Source organism: Emydura macquarii, unplaced genomic scaffold (genome assembly GCF_026122565.2).
Source record: "Emydura macquarii macquarii isolate MOO-44397 ecotype Brisbane River unplaced genomic scaffold, CSIRO-AGI_Emac_v2 contig_2205, whole genome shotgun sequence".
NCBI classification, from domain to species: Eukaryota; Metazoa; Chordata; order Testudines; family Chelidae; genus Emydura; species Emydura macquarii.
In genome coordinates, this window is record NW_027132342.1 from 21,692,966 (window position 1) to 21,711,583 (window position 18,618).

Consider the following 18,618-nt stretch of genomic DNA (forward strand, 5'->3'; position numbering starts at 1 on the left):
CAGCAAGATAGGGAACCGCAGCCTGCTCCAGCCAGGACTTCTGCTCCAAATGCGAGTTTTCCTGCTCTTTGCCAATTAAATGTTGTCCAGACTGTAATTCTTACAAACCCCCCAAACCTCTCACTGTCACTAACTCCCTTTAATCCACACCACTGTTAGCAACATTGGGAGCCCTGCTGTAGATTGCTCTGCAGCTCTGGCAGTCATTCCCAGCAGCATGCTGGGAATTTGCCAAGGGAATGTAAGTGGGAGTAATGGAAGCCTGGAAGGAGGAGCAGATGGTTAAGCCCACGCTCCTTTACCGGCAGTCTCTGTTAGAACTTTCCCCTGTACAAAGCAAAACGTCCACTTGCTTCCCACACCTTTCATAGCAGCCAGAAAACACCACGTGCACATGCAGCCAAAGGACACTCCTGGCTTCCTCTGCCCCAGGGAAGATATTAGGCCTGAAGCATGAGATGTGGTGCAGCAGGATGAGCACTTAGGGTGCCTGTCAAGACCATCCTGGATCTCTATTATGAGAGTTGCTATATACAATATCTCTCTGGCTGTCATTTCTCACAGAGAGCAGATACAGCCAGTTATCACTTGGTGTCCGGTTGAAGTTTGGGACCTGGACTATCTCATAGGGTGGGATAAGGACCTCCCTCTCAGAGAAATAATGGGAGAAGCATTGCACAACTACCCCAAAGCAAGTCTTCAGGGTGAAAATTGTTTCATTCCCAAATCTCTGGGTTGCCTTCCAGAGGAGTGAAGTGGAGGTGAATCAGCCAAATTGCACTTTGGTGCCGAACTCAGCCCCCAAATACAGGCCTTTTACCCCCCGGTGCACCTGGAAGCACTTTTTTCTAGTTGTGCCACTCTTCCATATCCTTACCAGTTGAATGGCTGTAGTCAGGTAGAAGTGGAGCTATTTGAAGGGGAAGCTGTGTCTATAGTGCTCCGGATACAGCCCAGTTCAAATCAGAGTGCAGCAAGGTATTCTTGGTGTAAGCCATGAGGGCTATGGTATGATTCTCCTGCATCTCCCTTAGCAGAGCCATTGGCTTTTTGGACCAGATCAGCTTTGCTTTCTCCCAGATGCTGGAATAGTTCTTGTTATTACCCAATTCCTTTGGGAAATAGTGTCCTCGTTCCAGCTTTTCCATTACCTGCTAACTGCATCCCTGGTACTGGTCATCAAAGGAACTGGTGCCGTATCCATGACAATTTGGAACACGGCCTGCAACATAAAGGTAATAGACATTTATCCTCAAGCATGTGACCCTGTTAGTTTGTGTGTATATGTATGTCAATAAATCAGATTTTTTTCTACTGTTTTTGTCCTGCTACAGAGATCCCAGAGTGCATGGTGGAGCATTAGAAGCTCACAGCACAGTGAGTTGACAAATATTGCAGTCATTTTGATGTCGTCAACAGCACATATGCAATCTCGGACATTTGTACCAGTTTCACTGTGAGATAATATTGGCCAGGACACTACCATTATTTCACTTCATGAACCTCAGCATTAGAGGCCTGAGAAATGTTTATAGGTAGGCTGGGAATGCGTGCAATATTGTATTGCTAGAGGAGGTTAGGACACATTGAGGGGGCTGGTGAAAGGAGCATTCACTTGGGTCTCAGATAGATTTGGGGTCTGGGATGTGGTAGAAGTTCACTCATCTAAGTTCCAGACAGACTAAGAAACTTGAGGTGACTGGCTAGTCAGCTCAGAGCTATGGATCTAGGTTGCCTCTGACATTGTGTTCCCTGCACTGGGTACAGAGAGGGTATTACTTGTGAGGCTTTCTGCATTTTGCCAGTTCAAATGCACAAATGTGCTGTTGGAGACCCATGTGCACCCATGGGTATTCATCTCAGCTCTGACAAGTGGGAGAAGCCCCCTTAATGAATGAGAGTAACTATATCTCCAGTGTCTCCACTCCCTTTGAATGAGAAAGGTAGGTAGGTGAATGGAGGTCGTAGGGTGGACCATAGGTAGCCTGCCTCTGCCTGGCAAGCACCTCAGGGGAAGGGAAAGGTACCCGTAATGTACTATGTTTATTGTGCAATGCTGTGAGTGCACCAGAGAGATGAATTTCTTCCCAATGTTCTGCTTAGAACTAGTTGGATTTTTTTTTTTTTTTGTCAAAACAGTTGTCCATCAGAAAAAGCCCTTTCACCAAAACTGAAATTTTTCACAAAATTGTATTGATTTCAATGAAATTTTATTGAGGGAAAAAAGTTTTGAAAACATCAGTATGTCTTATTTTGACATTTTCAGAATAATAAGTTTTGATTTTTTTCATTTCAAACTTTATTTTGTATTTGAAATGTTAAAAAGGGTTGAAAATGAAGCAAAATGCTTTGATTGAACTAAAACAATTTTTTGTTTGTTTGTTTGTTTGTTTTGGAATTGTGGAATGTGAAAATCATAGAAATTTTGGCTTCTTGATCTGATTCAGGACAAAAAAAATTCAAAATCTCAAGATTTTTCATAGCATGGAAAATCTATTTTTCACCATCTCTAGCCCTGTTGAATCAAACTAGATGTTCTATCTGCAAGGCCTTTTACATAACGTGAGATAATCATAGTACAATAGCAAATTATCAACAAAATATGGTCCAGATCTGGGAAACCCTTAATTACCTGAATAGTCTTTACTCATATCATGCATCCTAATGGAGCCAGTTGGACTAATCATGTGAGTAAACACTTGACCATAGCTGGGCTGCAGGTGTGCTGAGATTACAGCCTATCATTCTGATCACTATTTTGTCATTGTTTCCATTTACTGCCCTATCTGTATCCATCTGTTGTCTCTTGTCTTAGATTGTAAACTCTTTAGGGCAGAGACTGCCTTTTTGGTCTGTGCTTATACAGTCTCTAGCACAATGGTCTGTGGCTGGGGCTCCTGGATGCTACGATATATGATATACAATATAATTGGGTCCTATAAGAGGACAATAATATCTAGTGTGTTCAATTTTTTATGTGATTGTACAGCTGATTAACCGTTCATATTGTTTGTCACTAAAAACTTTCTGCAATCAAACATCAACATAATGCATGTGAAAATATCATTGATTGTTCTTTTTGCTGTTAGGGTTCTAAATGGGCTTTGGCCAAACATTCTATCTCTAGTTATTTGATATTTGGCTGAATACAAGTAAGATATTCAGTTCACCGTGAACATTCATCCTCACTCCTTATTTGGAAAAGGGCCCCCGAGTGAATGCACCAACTGGGCCTGTGGAATTAGTAGCATGAACTGCAGTGTTTTGGGACTCAACTTCTCTGCCCATAGTATCTTAAATATCTTTTGGGGGAATCCCGAACGTAGTCACATGGGATGGAGAACTTCCAAAGAACATCTCTGTACCATCTAAGAAAGATTGTATCCGCTGGAGCACTTCTTTGAGCCCGAACCAAACATTCCCTGGGAAAATCCATGACTTGAAAATGGAGAGCAATTCTAACAAAGCAATCAGAAGGATTAGAGCAGATGAGAAATGGAAAACAACAAGTGAAAGCAAAGTAGTTCTCATGCTATGCTTGATTCAAAGCCCACTGAAGAGAATGGAAATACACCCATCATCCTCAATGGGCTTTGGATCAGCCACTCTCTTCCCAGCTTCAAATAAAGCACAGCCTTTTCACCTCCCATCAGCCTCAGCAGGAAGAAGATCAGCAACAGCAGGCTGGTCAATAAATCAGCTGTTATCCCAGAGTACACAGGAAGTCTGCTGCAGGACTTCGAACTCCCACAGAACCAGCAGAGGGGGCTACTCTCTCTTTTTTGTAGCTGTTTTTCTCTTTTCTCTTTTAATGTCATAAATTGAATTCCAACAAATCAGCAGTGTGAAATTTACACTCGGATATGAGTCAGTATTCTTTCTTTGCCTTTCTCAGAGCTGGGATCATGTATTGGACTCTTGCTGCAATTTGAAGGATAGTAACTTAGAACCAAGGCAAGGACAAAAAGAAATGGCCTGGGTCCTTTAAACAACAGTTTCTTCTCCTCTTCAGTCCCAGTCAATATGCATTCACCTTTATCAGTTCACTTAAAGTTGAAATTTCCTATGTTCTTTTTCTCTTTTCCTTCTGTTTCATGAAGGTTTCTTATGCCAGCCCCTGTTCAAATCCCATTGATAGTCCCAAAGGAGAGGAGACTCAGACCTTCGAGATATCCCAGACAGCTCTCTTTCATGGATTTACATGACAAGATGAGGTTGAGTGAAGCAAGCTATCTCCAACCAAGAGTTTAATGAACAGCATTAGAAGGAATGCAGGGTTCTGATAAAGGCAGAACCAAGGTGCCTCTCTGGTTCAGAACCCATCTGGCATCACAGATAACACAGCTGCCCATCCCTTCCTTGTCCCCTCTCTGTCCGAGCCCCTCAGAGTGCTGCCAATCCCACTCTCATCCTTTTTCATGTATATTTTAATTAATGTATTGCTTGTGAAAGATGCCTGACTAGTGGCCACACAACCAGGCTCTGGTTGCCAGCTGCTCCACACCAAACAAGAGATTGCCATTCCTTGCCTCCCTTGCTAAGACTGCCAACAAAGGAGCCTAACAGTGGCCAAAGCTGAAGGTGATTTTTGTGATATGGGCATTTGCCCCATAAAGGCACTAGACTGAGATCCACTAGCTCATTTTACACATCACAGAACAGCAGGCAGAAGGTAACAACTTTCTGTCCCTGCTGACTGGGCTGGATACCAACTAGTACCCTGGCCCTTCCCAAATTGCTAATTAGACTAGTCTAACTAGTCATGACTAGATCCCAGCTAGAGTGGAAAGAGTCCTGGTATAAAAAAGGTTGAGAACCACTGTCTAGGGTATTTCAATTTTTGCAGTGCTAGTTCACTGGGGGCCCTAAGCAGGAATATCCCCTCCCCTGACCCAACACATACTAAGAAAGAGAATAGGGGCCCCACTTGAGCTGCTCAGGGACCGAAGCAATTGCTTAGTCTGCTTATGCCTAGCACCGGCATTGCTTGAATAATCAGGAGATAACTCCCACATGTATCTGGTTTATAATTTCAGAGTTGGTAACAGCTCACAAATTTGACTGTGCATATCATGCCCACTGTCCATTTATCCCTTCCCACTGAACACTAAGGCCTTTGCCTCTAAGTATATTTTAGTGTGAAGATAATGGGAGATTAGCCTGAGTTTGTAGTGCAGTGCAGAGCTTTGAAAACTTAAATGCTTTAGTCCTGCCACCTACTATTTCAATGAGTGAAATGAAATGGCCATAAGGTGGCAGCAGAGGATACGTAATGACAAGACAGAGATGCAAAACCATAAGCAGCTTGTGCCACCATGAGTCCTCCTCTGTGCTGACTTTACCATCCACTCTCAGCAATGCATGCTTGCTCTAAACAAAGCCCACCCCAAAGTATACAAGCTCTACTAGGTTCAGATTCTCTCTATGAGCTTGTTAGGATGCCCATGTCAGCAGTACATCGTTATTTCAGTTTGTTAAGAGTGTATCCCACACACACATGCTGGCCCCAAATGGGGTGGGATTCCACGTGAAGAGGGAACAATTGGTCTATTCCTTTGAAGGAACTCCAATCACCCAGTTCAAATCTATATTTGGGTCTGTGCAGACTGAAAGGCCTAGTTCATTCTGACCCACATGGTACAGTACAAGGTAGTTGTCTGGGGCTAGAAACTCCTGTAGCCGTTCCTTCCACTGCAGAGCCAAGAGGGTTAGGCATTTTGTTTGGAGCCACATCTTCTCTTTCTGTTTACAGTTGGAGTGAGACTCTCCGAGGAAGAAAAACATTCTTTTCTCAGCCCAACAGAGGACGTTTCTCCGGGGGAGAGTTGGGATTCCCATTAGAGTCAGTGGGAATTAAGTCTATTTCTACATCAACATGGAGGCTAGTTCCCCTTTTATGCAAGCAAGAAGAAGGTCTCTCCAGGGGAAGGCTAATTCAAATTATGATGGAGTAGGATCCACCTCTCACTTACACAGTCTTATGCTGTTATCACTTCATTGATTTCAGTGTAGTTACTCCTGATTAACACTGGGGTAAGTGAGAGGAGAATCAGCCCAAAGTTGTTGTTCAGTTCCCATCTTAGCTACAGAGAGAGAGCTTTATCTTCCAGACTTCTCTTTCACCCCAGCTGACTCTCACCACTTCTCACTCCCCACTGGCAACTGTACAGATGAACAGAGAGAAGCAGAATACACATCTGCTTTACATAACTAGCGTTTATTACAGACAACCGCTGAGGATGACTTCACCAGCCAACATGCACATTGAAAGATTTTCCTCACTCCCAGTCTTTTGCTGCTGAGCAGACACCTGCCCCTCTAGAGAGCATGACATCTCCCTCACCGAACAGAATATATGACGATACAGGAGAAATCTCAGAAAGTTGCTAATGCATAATATTTATAAAGAATACCTGCATGAATTTGCAAAGAGGGAAGATACATATTAGAGATCGGCAAACCAATTCGGATAAAACAAGCACTGACCCAACTTCAACCCAACTGAATCCTGAACTGACCCCCCCCCCCCCTTTTTTTTTTTTTTTTTGGAAGATTCATAAAAATTCAGTTAACTTTTTATTTTATTTTTGCAGCTGCCTTGGCATTTTTTTGTTTGTTTGTTTGTTTCAACCAGAACCAGAAATATAAGTGCCAAACTAATTATGAGGAACTACTTTTTGTTTGGGTATTTCCAGCCTGACAAGAAACAGGGTGTGCCAGAAGCACCAGAGATTTCCAACCCAATTTTTCAGCTCCAAGAAACTCAGAGAAGTATCTGAAATCAAGGTGCTTAGTTGAATGAAACCACCAAATCTTTGGCGGTTCACTTATTGTCTCTAACATATACTTGGGTTGATCACCCCATCCCAGAACCTGGCAGTGGCAAACTGCTGAACCATCACAACAGGAAGCAGCAGGATCCCTTCCTTTCCAGTGGGTACATGAGGATCAATGTCTTCCACAATATATGCACACGGTTGCATTTCTCATATTATTCAACCTTGACCTTGTATTTTTTGGGGGGGAAGCAGGGATGGGAAGCACAAAAGATCTTACTTCCATCCTTTGTCATATTTTGAGTTTCTTCAGAAGAATCTCCTCTTCCTACACTTGCTCTGGAACTTTTGTGGCAAGCAGATAAGATGGATTTTCCTCACCCTTTTCTCCAAAGAATCTCAAAATACCATGGGAGGCCATAGGAGTGGAGGGGGGGTATGCCTCTGGTAAAAGGATCGCAGTTAGTGTTCCTCAATCTCAGGCTGGAAAATGGACCCATGGGAAAATATCGCCATTGTGCTCTGATCAGTGCTGAGCAGAGTTGAAGTGGGCCTAATCTACCTCTCCCTTTTCCTTCCTTCCCTCCCACTACCCCAGTCTTTATGGAGGTCAGACTGGACCCTAGTCAGGTGAGGGAAGGAACAGTCTCTTCTTCAGATTCTCCCAAAGTAACGTTGATATGCAGTGTAAAATCCCACATGGTCAGAGAGATAGTCACAGGGGGCATAGTTTTCACACTGTTCTTTCTTCAGCTCCATTGGGGACTTGTGCAATTCATAGTACCTGCAGCAGACAAAGAAAAAGATACTACTCATCAGACTCTGCTACCTGCTGAACTCGGGGAGAGTGATTACCCAGCAGTCTCCAGATATGGACTCCCTTATGCTGAGTACAGTATTTATCTACAAAGGACTAGAACCTGATCCCTTAGATTAATATCTGCGGGTGGGAGGGAGCTCTATCAGTTGGGGATTGAAGCCAGTTTCCCATCTCATCCACAAGGCTCTAACAACTGAAGATAGAATCCAGGCTCCCTGGTTACTGTTGTGGGAGGGTCTATCACATAGGACTTTAACCCAGGACCCTTAGTTGTCATCTCAGAAGCTTTATTAACTGGTGACTAAACCCAGGCCTTTAACTACTGTCCAAGATTGCTCAACTAGAAATGTTTTGTCCCTCAGGGCCTCCGTGAGATGTGGTTTGCTGACCTCTTCCAGGAGGTATGAAAAGCAAGTTCTTGTGTCAATCTGTCAGCTGAAGTTCTCAGAGTCCCTGTCTCCAGGGGTGTTGTTAAAAGGCATCTGCTTGCTATAGAATCTGGCCTTAGTGCCAGTCTGATCTAACTTCTTCCCTCCAGCAGAGCTGAACTCAGTGCAGGAACTGAAGACAAAAATGAAACCTCTGTGCTGTGGGTTGCTTCGGTCCCTGATGCAGGCTAAAGCAACTTCTAATAACTTGTGTCCCACTCTCCCTAGCCCCTATGGACAGTTCAAGTAGCCAGCAGCCTAGGAATGCTGGCCAAGTACCCTCTGTGACACTCTGTGTCTAAAAGCAGCACTCTGGAACCCCCATATTCACCCGTTATATAATTATGATAGATTTTGTGCTAAGTGTGCCTTGTGAGATATCATTATAAAAGTCTTAATCTGCTGAACATTAATATGTTGTTGGATTGTATGTGCTATCATTGTATGTGTAGTTATAAAGTACTGCTGTATATGATAATAAACTATGTTGTGAAGTGGGAAACACCTACAATTAGCCTTTCAAGTATAAAATACAGTAACCAGACAGTGTTAATGGTTCACCAACACCCATCCAGGAGAGAATCCATCCATCCAGGAGAGAATCCATCCAGGAACTGTACACAATGGAGGTTTCTCAGAGGAAGCACACAGACATTGAACACTGCTTGACCAATGGGGGCAAACCCTCATATCACATGCGAAGGATCCTTCCATCAAGCTGAAAGAAGCTATAAAAGAGGTGGGGTAACATCATCACTTGGTTTCTCTCCCCCCAGAACTCAACACCTGGAAACACATCTGGAGGACAAAGGACTTTGAACTGGTGGGGGGATCCCGCACTGGAGGAACGTCTAAGCCTGTGTATTAAGAATCTGTAACCTGCTTGTACCATCTTTCAGGCTGAAACATTGCTTGATTTAAATTCTGTTTAGTTTGTAGATCTTTGACTGCAAAATTCCTCGTTTTTAAAGTAACCAACTCTGATCTTTTAGACTTACCACTTAAAATCTATCTTTCTGTAGTTAATAAATCTGTTTTATAATTTACCTAAACCACTGTGTTTTGGCTGAAGTGATTGGGAAATATGCTCATTTAAAGTCCAAGGCCTTGTTCTTTGGCTAACCAACTGCAGCCATATTAGGAGAAACAGCAACCATAAGCTAAGTAGCAGGTAGTCACATCCCACATTCCTGAAATTACATCAAACAATATCATATCGGACTGTTAAAAAGGTGCTGCTGTCCTATAGAACCTACCACCACCAGCTAAAGAAACAGCTCTTAAGATGTTTAAAGAAAACTTTGTTTGATAGCATTCTGTCTGACAAAGTCATTTATCAACAGTTGTGGTTGTAAAATCTACATTTCTGTATTGTTTGTCTTATGGTCCCCCCTTCTCTATTGTTTATCTGAATGATTTCTGTCTGGTTCTTTAATTGTTTCTGTCTATTGCATAGCTAACTGTACAATATTTAAATCAACTAAGGTGGTAGGATATGATTGGTTAAAGAACTGTTTTGTAATGAACTAGGATTGGTATTTTGTAGTACTTTATTTTAAAATGATTGGTTAAGGTATAGCTAAGCAGGCACCAAGGTTAGTTATATAACGGGGGTCCAAAAGGAAGTTCTTTGGAAACTAACTCCAGGAGACAGACCAAGATCAGAGCTGCTGGACCTCAACACCCTGCCAACTGTATTTACAGAAGCTGGAGTCCCCAGATGATCTAATCCTGATTGCCCACCAGGAGAAATTTGTCTGCCTTATTGAGAGTGGTGAACATTGTATGCTTAGCGCATGTATTCTGTTTTGGTAACTGTTACAAAATTGAAAATAAGGATATTACTGTGTAAGTTTCCTTCACTGGCAAATATTCCCACAAGCCCCCAGATTACACCTGGAGCCCTACAAATTGGGAAAGGACAGGTACTTAAAGTAACCAGGTTACACCCAGAGCCCTATGGACTGGGAATAGGTGACCCTGAGCCCTAGAATGTGAATTGGGTAAGGATAGGTGCCTTTCCCCCAGAACCCTATGGATTGCAAAAAGGGTGGGGGTGCCTTAACCAGGTTATGCCTTGAGCCCTATGGACCGGTGTAAAGGTAGGGTGCCCTAGTGTGTTCACATAACTCAGTTAACAAATGTTGGTGTATATCCTCTCCCCATCAAGGGAATGGCAAATTGGTAAATGAACTTACACTAGCCAGGCTTCTTACCAGACCAAGATGGTATAATTCTGGGGTACAGTGCTGAAAAGTGCTGCTGTTGGTTCATGAATAGTTGGAAAGCATTCATGTAACTCCGTTGGGTGTGTCCCTGCCTGTGGATATCTTTGTAAGTACAATACCTGTTACAGATTTGCAGCTTGATTCAGCATCACAGTGTGAGGAAGCCCAGAGGGCTGAGTGGTCCCACAGTTTTCAGGCTGCACCCCAGGGGACCCCATCACACTCTCCTTCCTGAAATACCCCCAGCAATGCATCTGGTATACCCCATGCTGGGGGCTCCTACAAGAGGTGATGTAAAGCTGACTGTGGTCCCTCTCTGTCTATCAGACTTCCCAGAGGATATTTATGGCCCTTTGAGTAAGAATAGGCCATCTGTCTCCAGTAAGTATCTCCTGTATCCCCTTTTTTCTGTTTCTGCATGTGAGGATGTTGTCCCAGATATGAATCAAATTCCTTGCCACATCCCACTGCCTTCCTATCCCCCTCTTAAATATTCAGTACAGAGTTCAGTCCTGAGCCCAAATGATGAGGCAGGGAAAATTTTACCTTTCATATAAGGAGTAGGACCTCTTCTGCCTCCTCACAAAGGCATTGGCAGTTTCTCTTTTTGCCTTGATACCTGCCATAGGAGAATGCAACAGTGGTTAGAGCCATGGGGCTGCCCTCCTATAGTCCAAATACTAGAGTGTCCTCTGGAGATGGAACATCTGCTATCCTTCATCACAGTCCTTCCCTGCCTACTTCCCAGAGAACATCTACCCACCCCAGCCTCCACAGGAGCACAGTTCTGCCTCCCAAACATCCATAGCTGCTGGGACCTATCTCCCTTTCCACTCCAACCTGCTTGGTCTCAAGGGCCAAGTTCCCCCTTGCACATAAACACTATGAGCATGATTCTCTTGTCACTTACCCTGATGTAAATCTGGAACATAGCTATTGAAGTCAGAGGAGTCACATCCATATGAGAAGACACTCAAGCCCCAAATCTGCAGGGACATGGCTCCCTCTCTCTCTGGTCCTGATGACTTCAGAATTTTGCTGCCTTCTCTACAGTCTGACCCAACCTAACACGGACTGTCCCACTGGCCCCTGCACAGTGAAGCCTTGGTATCAATGTCTGCAGAGCATCCTATCCTATGGTGACTGAAGGCAGTGGAGGTTGTGTCACTGTTGCCTGCTGAGACACTGGTGTCCATGCAGCCACAATACCTTTAAGGGACTGGTAAGAGGGCTGTGCTTAAAAATATTGGTGCACATGTGTGCAGAATGCTATGAAAGATTTTGAGAGTATTGTCAACGGGGAAATATGCCAGTAATCTCTGCACAAAGAGATTCTGGTGCTCATGTGTGGAGAATCTTGAGAGGACAAAGGACTCTGCAATCCTTGCCCCAGAACACTGAGCACTGCATGGAGAGTTTTGGATACGCATGTTTGGGGAATGCTCAGAGAGGGCTGCCAGACCTTTCCAGCATAGAGGCACCATTCCCAACTCAGCTCAGCTCCCTAACTCAGGCTTTCAACTGCCAGCAAAATGTCCTTGCTGATGCCAGATTAGTTGGCCAATGACAGAGCCCAGCTGTTTATCTCATGGGGAGGGAAGGGGTTGTATCTGTGGACCAACTGGCAAGCTGAGCTCAGGTCAGGTCTGAAATACCACCTACAAATAAACCTTCTTTAAGAAGCACCAGAAATTACAACCTTCCTTGTAAAGATGTTTCTCTCTCTCTCTCTCTCTCTCTCTGTTTTGATTGGCTCTCTGGGCAAATGCCAGCATTAATGATCCCCTGCAGCAATTTATCTCTCAATCTATTGGACAAGAAAGGGGATAGAGGGGGCTGAGAGAGCCAGGGGATATTTTCCCTAATGGATGTCTGTAGTGAGCCAGGTTGCAGAGCAGAATGATGGACAGGGGAACAGTTCAGATCCTAAAGTCTGGTCCCAGCCTGAACTGAACAGTCAGTACATAGTCCAAATTTACCCTTTCTCTGGTAGTTGAAATTGCAGTGATACAACATAAAGCTCAGGCTAAACTGTCTCCCAGCACTTGGCTGTTCTTAGGCTTTCCCTGAAGGGACTTCTCTGGCCCAAACCCTAGTTCTCTTTGTCACTGCCTTACATCCAGGTGGAGCTAATAAGCCTCTCTTGCCCCAGCAAGTCAGCAGAACTCACTCAGCAGCTTGGTGCAGGTTTCTGACTCCTGCTCTGATAAGCCAATAGAGGAGTACTGCCATTCTGTGACACCCATTATAGGTATATGTTCTCTCATCCAGCGCACACTCTAATCCCGATGTAGCTCCAAAGGCAATGTGAGTGTGGACTGGGCCTGCCTCATGTTCTGTTTTATCTGAGAGTTGAAAAACTCATCCCGCTCATGTCACTGTTGCTTGCTTCCTACTGTTTGCAGGATCTGCAGTTCCAAGTCATGTGAAAATTGGACCTTTGGTTGTCACAAGTGCTCTGCTGAGATGAGAGGACTCATGATGACACCTGCTATAGATCCTAGTGTTGGTCGAGGAAGGAGAAAGAAACTAGAGCAGTGGTTCTCAACGTGCGGGCCACTTGCCGCCCAAACAGCACACAGCTGCAGCCCAGCTGTGTGCTAAAAAAAAATCAGTTTCCCGCTCCAGGGTCCTGGCAGCGAGCAAGCCTGGCTGAGGGGGAGATGACACCATGCAGCACTGCTGGAGTGCTCCTTGACAGCAGGGAAGGCAAAGCAGTCCCTCGGGGTGGGGAAGGAGGTTAGCTGGCAGTCAGATGGCAGCCTGCTGCTTCCTCCTTCCCTGGCTGCAGGGACACACTGTGTTTTAGGGTTGCCAGGTGTCCAGTTGAAAAGGGCAGGGGGAGATAAGTGCCCAGCAGGGCTTGCTCTGCTCAGCCTGTCGGGAGGAAGGAGGCTCACTTGGCCCCTGTCCTTGGCTGAGGCTGGCAGCTCAGGGACACTGCCGCCTGGGTCCTAGTGCCTGTCATTATCCTCTTCTAGGTTTTCTGGGTCCTGTTCATGTACAATGGTGAGTGCCCCTGGGGGGGGCAGGGCAAGGGACTTGGGGGGAAGAGGTAGTGGGGAAGGAAGAGGAATGGGGGAATGGGGCAGAGGGAAGAGAAGGGGATGGGGGATGGTGGAGTGGGACAAGGCAGGGGACAGTGTGGAGAGGAAAGAGGATGAGATGGGGGAGAGAAAGGGAGAAGAGATGGGACAGGGGGAAGAGAAGAGGATGACTGAGAGTGTCACCGCTATGGGAACACTGCCTCCTCGTTTCTGGACATCCGCGCCAGAGGCAGCTGGAGAAATGGGAGGGGCATGTATCCTCTCTCCCCCTTCCACAGCTACGTGCCACCTCTGTGGGGGTGATGAGCATGCTCCAGGCTGCAGTGTACCCTGAGTAGCCTGAAGCAGACAGAGCCCTGCCTGTAAGTCACGTCGCTGGAGGGAGAGCTGTGCGGGCTGGAAATTTTTCCCCTGGGCGGCTTCCCAGCTAGGTTCCCCATGGCTCCATGGATGGGATCACCCCTGGCTCTGACTGTCTGGGAGCAGGCGTGGAGGGACGTGTACCCGACCAAGCAGCCACAGCAGGCAGGTGGGGAGGAGCTCTCTTTCCTTTTCCCCCTCCCCCGTGCAATCTCTGCTCCAGGGCTCTAATGACCTGCACAGCAGTGACCTTCTCTGACCTGGACAATACCCCAGTGATTCCCCGCCACCCCAAGTATTCTATATCATGGGCACTGGTACTGTCTGTCTCCCAGGACTCACACACTGGCTCTCTCTCACATACACACTTCCGGTCTGTTTCACACAACTTACACCTAAACACGCTCTCTCATTCTCATACACATGCCCACCTACTCAACCACAACTATATAGACCAATGTGTTAACAGAAAAAAAACTCTTTATTTCAATAAATAGAAATATTGGGCTACTTTGGGGCTAGTTTTTAAGTGACTTACAGTGATGTTAAGTTATGTACAGGTAGTATTTGTTATATATTCTGTGGATGCGGCCCACATAACACATAGAGAGCTGCATATGTGGCTCACAATGGTAACCACTGAACTGGAGGATTCAGTACATATCTCATTCATTCTCTAATCCTGATAAAGGGAAAGATGGAGACAGATGCAGGGTTTGAGACAAGTACAGAGATGGGGGAAAGTCATGGCAAGATACTCACCTTCAGCACCATGAGATTCCAAGGAGTCCTTCGAATCTGGAAAACAAAGAATAGAAGGAGTCCGGGGATACAGCACAGTAACCAAACATATGACTCCAATCGCTGGCCTGCATTGGATGACTGTATCTCCCTCCCTTATGGGGCAACGCCATTTCCCTTCCCATATCAGGAAGTTTTATCTCTCTGCCCCCACTAGGGCCTTGTCTACACTAGAAGTTTGGGGCAAAAATTTCCCACCATTGCTAATACTGGTTCAACTCTTGTCACCAGAGTTTATAGGGCATGTCTACATTAGAGCTGGAAGGTGTAAATTCCAGCTCAAGAAGATATACTTGTGCTAATTCTTATTGAGCTAGGGCACTAAAAATAGAAATGTGGCCGCAACAGTGAGAGCAGCAGGAGGGGCTACCCACCCAAATACAGTCCTGTCCAAGACCATAGGTATGTACATACTCAGGATGGCTTGCCCTCCTGCCAATCAGAGTGAGCACAAATATGTCCACCAGCACTGGAATCACATCACCAGCTCTAATGTAGACATACACATAGCATCATTGCAACTTGCTTGGAGTAAGATGACATAGTGATAAAAATGTCAATATGGGAAGCCTCTCTACATTAGGGCTACTATCAATAGAGCTGCACTAGTGGTAGAAATAATGGGAAATGTTGTCCAAAATGCCTAGTGCAGACACAGCCTGAATGGTGCCATCTTTCCTCCTTCTCCACTGTTTCTTTCTTCGCCCTGAGCAGCTGTGAGCCTTTGACAAAATGTGAAGAAGAGGCAGGTCTGAAAACACTTAGGAATAGTCCTGTCCTCTGAACATTGTAGACCAAAATTGAGATATATGGAAAATTATTATGCCTGTGATCGTGTAACCCGCTAGCTTTCCAGTCATCTAGAGAGAAGCCCACACACCCACTGTATGTACCAAGATCAGTCTTAATTCTAACCGTTGAAGGGCCCTGCAATCACCCAAGGGGAACTCCCTCTGATCTTACCAGGGGATCATGGGACCCATCCTCTGCTTGCCTCTCCAAACCTCCTGGGCTCTGCTCTAGTTCTTCACTTATGGCTCTTCCACCCACAATACAAATCCCAGCTGCTGTTATATTAGAAGTGTACTTAAGGGGACAAAGAAGATTAGTAAAATAAATAACTGTGTTGATTAATTGCTAGATTGTAAACTCTCTGAGGGAAGGATTGTGTTCTTCCCCTGCCCCCGAAGCACCATGGGCATTTACGTCAGCAGGACACACTTGTCTGATCATACCCTGCAGACTATTTGTGAAGAAAGATGCTATTCAGCATGAGTCTGGGTATCACAGTTTGACCCTAAGTCACTTAGGTCCAGCTTGTGACCCTCAGGCTCACGTTAAAGACACCTTACTCTTACTTACTTGACTTCAATGGGTCTGATTTGCAGAGTAATGTCTTACTCAACAAGAGCAAGGGCATCAGAATCTGGCCTTTACCTAGCAACTTCTGAGAGCTAACTGGCAGTTTTGCTCTGTCACAATTACCACAGTGAAGAGAAAGGGGAAACTGGCAGATGTCTCTTTTACTGTGCCCCAAGTGAACTCTACCCCCAAATAGACCCCAGCTCCCATTCTCATCCATGCAGACAACCTGCCACCAGAGGCAGGAGGGGGAAGCTAATCTGGCAGACTTTCTTTTGGGCTAGCCTCTTCCCCTAGAGGAGATGGCCAGGGAGATGGCCAGTCTTCATATCTGCCCTGTGAACTACCAACCCCATTTTTAGTGATAGCTCCCTGGGCAGCCTTTCACTGTCATCCTGCCTCGCTACTCTCGTACACACCCGGCCCCCAGTGTTGCTGTTCATTTGAAACTCATGTCCTCTAGAGCACTGACTACCACAGTGCATTGAATCCCCCAGCAATTAGCCACAGAGAGCCCAAGAGAGCAGCAACCCCCATTGTAGAGATCTTCAGACTCTTAGTAGTAATGTAATTAATAACAACTCCAGTGTTTTTCATGTGAGGTTCTCCAGGTGATGTACAAACACTAACTAGTTAATCCTCCCAATGCCCCTGTGAGTTAGGTAAGCACTATAATCCCCATATTACAGCTGGAAAAACTGAGACACAGAGAGGTAAAATGATTTGCCCAAGGTACCACAGCAGAGGATTGACCCGAGGACTTTTGACTCCCAGCCTTTTCAACTAGACATTATCAGCAGGTGCGGCAGGTAGATGCTACTGAAGGATTGTAGTAAGGGAGATAGAAAGCAGTGACCAAGTTGATAACCCCTTCACCTCCTCTTCTGAGGAGAAGGTGGCAGTTGAGCGGGAATGGGGCATCTTTAACTTAATGCTTTTAAACCTTAGAAATATTCAGGAGTTTGACTGTGAGCTTAGGCAAAGGTACTGGCCGGATCTTATTCTATCCAAACCGTGCCACCTATGCCAGGAGACAATGGCTCTTAATGACATGTCAGAGGGCAACATGCTGTCTGCTGTAAAATGGAGCCCTCTGGAAATCTCTAGGATGGCTTGTGGAGCCAATCTGCATTTTGCACTCCACATGCAAACTAATAAAGGGTTAGACCAAGACTACTGAAGAGACTGGAACACAATAGCTACTTCAGAGCAGACCGACCAGGAATGAGGGAGAGAAGCTCTCTGAGAGGAAAACAATCAAAGAATACAAACTGTATTGCACATATTAACTAATTATTAATTTATCACAAATCTGATGCCAGTGAGAGTGAGGAATTTAACACTGACAAGAAGTGGTATAGTATAGGCAAGTACTTTTTACCCTTCCTGACTAAGCCTCTCTGTCTATTCTGCCAAAGCAGAGAGATATTAAACACTTGCTATTTCAGATCTGGGTCTCCCATCCCTCTCCAGCTCACTCCTGATCTAAAGCACTGTGGCTCTTTCAGCTATTTCCTATTTAAGAGGGATAACTTCCTATATTTTTTTAACTGTATCACTGCCACTCTTTTTTCACTGTGCCTTCAAAAACTCTCCCAGTCCAACGTATTTCAATGGAATTAAAAGATGTAGCTCTGTTTTTCACTCCAGATGTCTCTAGATACTGTATAATTCTCCAGTGTTGGCAGATAATACATACCCTTCCCCATGCCCCATGCAATTCAGCTAATTCACCTCAATTCTGGCCTGCAGCACAGTCCATTAGTCCAAAACTGAGGACCCAGCTTCGCTAATTCACCCCAATCCTAAACTGGACTTCTGAGTTTGCCAGTCATGCCCAATTGTGCAATAGTTTGTGTTCTATTGGAGACAAATGTCTATTGGGGATTAGCCTGGAGACCCCCAAACCCATTCTTATTTGTGACCTATATAGTATAACACATTGCCCGTGCAATAGCCCATTGTATGCTGCCTAGCCCCAAAGCATGTCTTCTCCTGAGCAGGCAGTCTTCTCAGGTTTTAAGTGTTCAATAATCCACTCAGAGAACACTCCAGGTAGGATCAATGCTGTGTCCCCTTACCTCTTTCACAACAGCAGAAGGCTGTCAGGGCCAGGGTCAGAAGTAGCATCACCAGAAGCTTCCTCATCTTCTCCTTTTTGTCAAATACAATTCTACAGCTTCCGAGCTTCCCTTGGAGGGTTTTGGAGCTTGCCTCCCAGCTGCAGTTTATATCTTATGACCATCTGGAGAGATCAGGCTTCTGGCCAGAGTCTCTCAAACTTTGACATTCCTGTGTCGCAGCTCCAACACAAAGCCTCACATTTGGGCCAGTAGATATTCGGTCCTGGCAGCCATTTGCACATCCATCTCAGTCCAAACGCTCATGGCCCTTCCAGATGTCTTTATGGAGCTCCAAACCCTTCTTTAACATTAAAAAAAAAAAAAAAAGCTTAATTACAAACATCCCATAGTTTAGTGTTAAGCGGGAAAGTGATTCCAGCTGCATGGCGGAGAGACAATGGGAGAGAGCCAATATGACATGAGATGGTGCAGGCGATGAAGGGAGTTTAATATGACCCATTTTTGCTAATGAAACAACTTACACCTCTGTCAATCTGAGTTTAATCAACTCCCACTTCAACTCAAATAAAATGATCCCAATCTTGTCCCTGGCATGCTGAGGTCCGCGTAGAGGCAGTTTCTTTTCTGATTCAAGTGGAAAAGGGTAACAGTGGAAATGGCAAGCTCAGCACGTTGGAGTGCGTGGAAGGAACTCACCATATCACTCTTCACG

General features: G+C 45.2%; 2 protein-coding genes across 2 annotated transcripts; both read right to left on the bottom strand.

Annotated features, from left to right (window-relative positions):
* Positions 1-493: 493 nt before the first annotated feature.
* Positions 494-3,818, bottom strand: ART4 (ADP-ribosyltransferase 4 (inactive) (Dombrock blood group)). The gene is given in 3 exon segments (XM_067558958.1): positions 494-947; positions 949-1,188; positions 3,607-3,818. Coding segments are annotated over 3 exon segments (906 nt in total).
* Positions 3,819-6,198: 2,380 nt separating this feature from the next.
* Positions 6,199-18,013, bottom strand: LOC137160512 (osteocalcin-like). The gene is made up of 4 exons (XM_067559078.1): positions 17,904-18,013; positions 14,422-14,457; positions 10,799-10,871; positions 6,199-7,560 (listed from the first exon to the last, which is right to left on the bottom strand). Exons 1-4 carry the CDS (start codon positions 17,968-17,970, stop codon positions 7,431-7,433), a joined length of 306 nt encoding a protein of 101 aa, XP_067415179.1. The 5' UTR covers positions 17,971-18,013; the 3' UTR covers positions 6,199-7,430.
* Positions 18,014-18,618: the final 605 nt, after the last annotated feature.